General features: G+C 48.6%; 1 protein-coding gene across 1 annotated transcript; it reads left to right on the plus strand.

The window, feature by feature from the left end:
* Positions 1 to 3101: 3101 nt before the first annotated feature.
* Positions 3102 to 4687, plus strand: C8H10orf95 (chromosome 8 C10orf95 homolog). Its single transcript, XM_032694470.1, has one exon. It carries the CDS (start codon positions 3148 to 3150, stop codon positions 3820 to 3822), a length of 675 nt encoding a protein of 224 aa, XP_032550361.1. The 5' UTR covers positions 3102 to 3147; the 3' UTR covers positions 3823 to 4687.
* The last annotated feature ends 443 nt before the right edge of the window (positions 4688 to 5130 follow it).

Consider the following 5130-nt stretch of genomic DNA (forward strand, 5'->3'; position numbering starts at 1 on the left):
GCAGGGACACCTTTCACTAGACCAGGTTGCTCAGAGCCCTATCCAGCCTGGCCTGGAGTGTTTCCATGGATGGGGCATCCACAGCTTCTCTGGGCAATCTGTGCCTCACCACCCTTAGAAATTTATTTCTAATATTTAATTTAAATCCATTTTCCATTAGCTAAAGCTATTACCCCTTGTCCTATCACTGCTTGCCCTTGTCTGAAGTCCTTCTCCAGCTCTCTTGTAGACTGCCTCTAGGTACTAGTGCTCTAGGGTCTCCTCAAGAAGAGGAAGGGGAGAAGAAACTAGGGGTTGGACCCTTTCCTCAAGTGGTACCGCTAGGTAATGTTGGTGTTTGCAGTTCGTTTTCTTAAGCATCTGTCTTTTGATGCCTTCCAGCCACCAGATGGCCTGACAGAAGATCACCCTCCAGGCAAACCCTGTTTTCCCTGAAATACTGCCTGCTCTCACTTCCCAGTGAGTGTGGGACAGGATCAGGCAAGCTGGTACTGGTGTTCTAAAAGCCCTCTTTTCCTGTACACATGAATTTATCACAGTCTAACTCAGCCCTGCAGAGTCCAGCAGGGCTTTGCTGCAGCTGTGGTCTCCCAAATCCTGTCTCTGGAAGCTGAAGCAGCCTGAAGGTCAATATGAACAACAGGCACTTGTGTAAAGGTGGCATAAACCACATTGTCTGCCCCTGGGAGCACCAGGCTGCAGCTCTGAAGGGGCAGGGCAGGAGCATTGTGCCTTCTGCATACCAAAACCTGTTGCAACACACCTGAGGATTCAAAGCAGTGCTGTGCCCTGCGAGCCAGGAGCTGGGGTTTGGTGCCCTGTGCTTGTGCAGGTAAGCCTGTGTCGAGGCAGTCTGAGAGCTCTGTGCTGGGGTACAGGGGAGAACTCTGTGCTGGGGGGCAGGCAGGGACAGGGCAGTGCCAGGCAGCTGTGCAGTGAAGCCCAGCAGAGGCAGTGCCCACCTGAGCCCTAGACACCCAGCCAAGGCTTGCAAACCTCCTCCAGGGCTGTGAATTCTTGTCTACACTGTGGGACCTGTCAAATCCTTCCCCCCCAGATGATCTGCTTTCAGGGAAACATCTTCACTTCTGTGGTGGGGTGTGGCAATGCTGTCCTGGAGTGCTCCCAGCCCTGCTTAATCCTCATCTTGTTCCCCCCTCTTACCTCTTCAGTTTGCTTCCTCTTGTGGGTCATCCTGCCTGGCTGAGCCACCAGCCTGTTCCCCTTATCTTTTTCCAGTGCAACATCAAAGCAGTTAATAGCTGTGCTCAGGCTGCCTTGTCATTTAGAAGGCCTGTCAGCCCTTCTCCCTGCAGCTGCCAGGAAGACCTGGGAGGAATGATGCTGCCAGCCAAAATGCAGGGTGCTACAGCAGCTTTTGAGCAAGAGCTGGTCATCAACTAGGGCTGTCAAAAACTGGCATGGAGCAGCACACTGACCCAGCAGGGGGGGTTGCTTCCTTTCACAGGATGGATGCAATAGCTGCACACTCTCTGTACAGACCACTTGCTCTGAAACACAAACACTCCACAGAAATGATCCTGTGGATCTCAATAGGGATGCAGGGATGAACTATTAAAAGGGGCACTGAGACTGGTTTTCAAGAAGACACCATTTATTCCATGTACCCACCTTGTGCTGCCATTGACATACAACATTCCTTTGGATTTCTGTAGTAGTTCTGAGCAAGTTAGGCAAGTAGGCTGTGAACTTTTTTGTTTGATTGATTCATTTCCTCCTATCTGAGGGGGTGATGTTTATGACAGGATTTGGCTTCTAGGCTGCAAGTCTCATTTAAGGGTGCTGCCTAGTCTTGACTAAATACTCTAGTGCTGTTCTGCTGTTCCCTGTGTGGGGTGAAGACTTCTAGCCCTCGACCCGTGGCAAAAGCAGGCTTGAGGAAGTGCAGATTATGAACCTCTAGGGACAGGATCAACTTGTGCTGGTTGAAGAAAAGAAAAATCTCCATGGTGCAGTACCCAGCATTGCTTGTGTAAGGCAAGTCTTAGGGGATGGCTGAACTTCTTGTTAGGGCTGAGTTTCACCTCTCCTTCTTGGTCACCTGAGGGAGAGGCAACTCTAGTTAAGGATGATACAAAAGCAGTTTACAGGATCTGAACTCCATGGAAAAAAAAAATTACCTGACTTGCTGCCTTTGGTTCTGTTCATGGTCTTTTCCTGTCTCTGGTAACAAATTTAAAAAAAAAAAAAAAAAAAAAAAGACAAAAAACCCCCAAACCCATGCTATATACAACTTCCCTTCCTCCCCTTGAGGAGAGGATAATGAGTCATGGGAGGACATTGCTTAAGGCCCTGGAGGGTGCTTGGATATCTGGCAAGGGCAGGCTAGGAACAAATTCCACTGTAGGTCAGAGTTGCTCAAGGTGAATACACGCTTAAATGTGAATGATAACTAGTGAGATCAAAAGGAGATGCCTATACATGGGAACTCATCAGAAGAAATGTAGATGTGCCTGGATCTTGCTCTAGAAACAAACAGTAGGTATAGCTCTTTTGCTTATCAGAGTAGAAGCAGGGCTTTAGGAGGATGGGGAGAAAGAGTCAAGGACTCAAGTTGAAGATCTTTTTATTTATTTAAGACTTCCTAGTCTAGGCAGGATGGCAATTGAAATGACTGCAGCAGGGCTGGGCTGTTGTCCTTTCCTTTCTTTGCCTGCTTGCTTTGTTTTTGTTCTTTCACTTGTGCTTGCCTTCCCCATTTTCATGCTTGCTCAAGGGCCTCCAGCTTCTTGCAGTCTGTACTGCTGCCTCCCAGCAGTGCAGAGATAAGTCATGAGGACATGAGGTGGTTTCTTTTGCCCTCAGTGGTTTTTGTCAGCTTGTTCACATCCCTGTAACGCTGAGATGAGTGGGTTAAATGGCGAGTCTTGCTGAACAGCTAACAGGCAGTCATTGGCAATGTGGCTCTGCTTGTTCTTGGCAGGTTACTGCCCCTGCAAGCTGCAAAGAGCTCCTTTTATTAATTATTAATTAGTTGATATGCTTACAGTGCTAGGCATATCTCCTTATTCAGCCTGGTTCTGGAATACTTTTATAACCAATGTAAATTGTTTCTCTTCCCCTCCTGTCCTCACAGCAACTTCTCCGGAGAAGTGCCTGCTGTGTAAAGCCCCAGGCTCCTGTACAATGTACCAGTCCAGCTTTGTGCCACGGGAATATTACCCAGCCATGATCCCACCTTCTGCCTATGCCTACCCACCACTGCGGCCTGGGAGAGCAGAAGACATGACCAGCTCCGTGATGTTCCCTCCCATCCACATGCACAACTTCTGCAGTCGACCCATCACCTTTGTGGTGGACCAGAACAGCTACCCTGACTATTCAGGTGGTCAGGTGGAGTATCATCATCTCTATAGTGCCTCCAATCCCTATATCCATCCATACTACACATGGCACTTCCCTCCCATGGTTCCCATCCCTTTCTACAATCCCTATGCAAACTACCATCCATACGCTGCCTACCAGAGGTCAGATCAGTATCGAGACACGTGGCCAGAAGGCTTTACAATGAGAGGGGAGCTTCAATGGGGCAAGCTTGGAAAGGTGTTTGGACCAAGGAAAGACCTCCCAGAATTTGTGAAGGATGATCTCCGCAGGGTTTATGGCACCTACCCACGGACCAATGTCTCCATATCCTATCGGAAAGGAGAGTTCTTGGTCAAGGGAGACCCCAAGATAGAAGAGCAGGAATATGCAGTGGAAAAAAAAGTCATCCAGCAGGCTGTGACCCCCAGTGCCAGTGAGGCAGATGACAGCAGTGAAGACCGGAACCGTAAGAAGAAGAAGAAACTGAGACATTGACGCAGCCAGTCCCCCAATGGACAGGTGCTCCAGTGCCCTCATGGGAGCCAGTTGACAGCTGTTCTTGGTGCATTTGACAAGTAGCACAAGCAGTGGATGCCACCACTTCTGTTGATTTTTAACTGCTCCCCATCCTCCACAAGCTTATGGCAGCTTTACTCTGTTTGATACACAATGCCCATCCTTTGAAGAAGCCACATGACACTTGATTGTTGGATCAGCTCATTGGTCCTGGTTTTGAAATGAACATTTGGTTTCCACTGGTTTGGTTGAGTGGTCACAGTCTGGTGGGGGGATCTCCAGACAGTAGCCCTTGATTAGAGAAGATGGGCCTCTTCCTACTTTGTCCAAGGGAAGGGCCTGTGAGCTGGTTCCCTTCCTGGAGAGATCAAAGCAGGATTTCCTCCAGGCTGAGGGCAACGCAGGTCCCAGAGGACAGAGGGGTTCTTGAATACTCTAAAGAGCAATTGTCTGCATATCTTGTCACTGCTGTTTATGACCATACCATTGTGCTTAATCACCACGTGATGCCTGTATGCAGCACTTCCCTACACACTGGCAGAAGGTCCTGGTGTTCCCATCCTCTTACACTTGGTAACCTGGTGCTCAGTACTGCTGGCCACATGTCCTTGTTGAAATTGCTGCTTGAGGCCCTGCTCTGGGTCTGACTTGGCTCTGGTTGAAGGTACTGGCTCTCCAATAATGTTACTGGAGTTGTGTGAACCACAGCACTTCCACAGCTTAGTGATTGTGCTGAAAGAGTTGTGTTGGAAGCCTGGAGGGCTGTTAGGGGCTGGGTATGACTTGCTTGCAAACTTCTGTACCTTTTAAATTACTATAAACAATTAAAAACCCAAATGCAAATGCTTATATATCTGATTCTTAGCTACCTGTCGTGTGAACAACTTGCAATCAGATCTGGCACCTTTTGCAAAGTTAGGGATGACTTCTATCATGTGCCCAGCCACAGTGGGTTATTCTGCTTGTCCTGCTTGGCAGTACCCTGCCTTGTCCCAGTTTGTTGCCTGTCAGCTTCTTCTTTGAGGACCAGCAGGGACTTCATGAGCATACAGAAGAAATACAGGACTTTCTCTGTCCCCCTGTAGGCTCCCCCTGACCCGCCATATGGGAGAAAGGCCTTCTAATGCAGGAGGGAACTGGGAATTCCCCATCTGCATAGCAATAGAGAAAGCCTGTGAGGGTGAACTTGGAGGCCCTTGTTGGCTCTGAATTGCTATAAAGTGAAAGCAAGCGGATTTTGTTTTTTCTTTTTACTTAGTGCAACAGGTTTTTTTTTAACCAATTGCC

Source organism: Chiroxiphia lanceolata, chromosome 8 (genome assembly GCF_009829145.1).
Source record: "Chiroxiphia lanceolata isolate bChiLan1 chromosome 8, bChiLan1.pri, whole genome shotgun sequence".
Lineage (NCBI taxonomy): Eukaryota > Metazoa > Chordata > Aves > Passeriformes > Pipridae > Chiroxiphia > Chiroxiphia lanceolata.

Bases quoted from the DNA above. Each gene is read 5' to 3' on its own strand.
- C8H10orf95 (XM_032694470.1), top strand. From the start codon at position 3,148: ATGTACCAGTCCAGCTTTGTGCCACGGGAATATTACCCAGCCATGATC.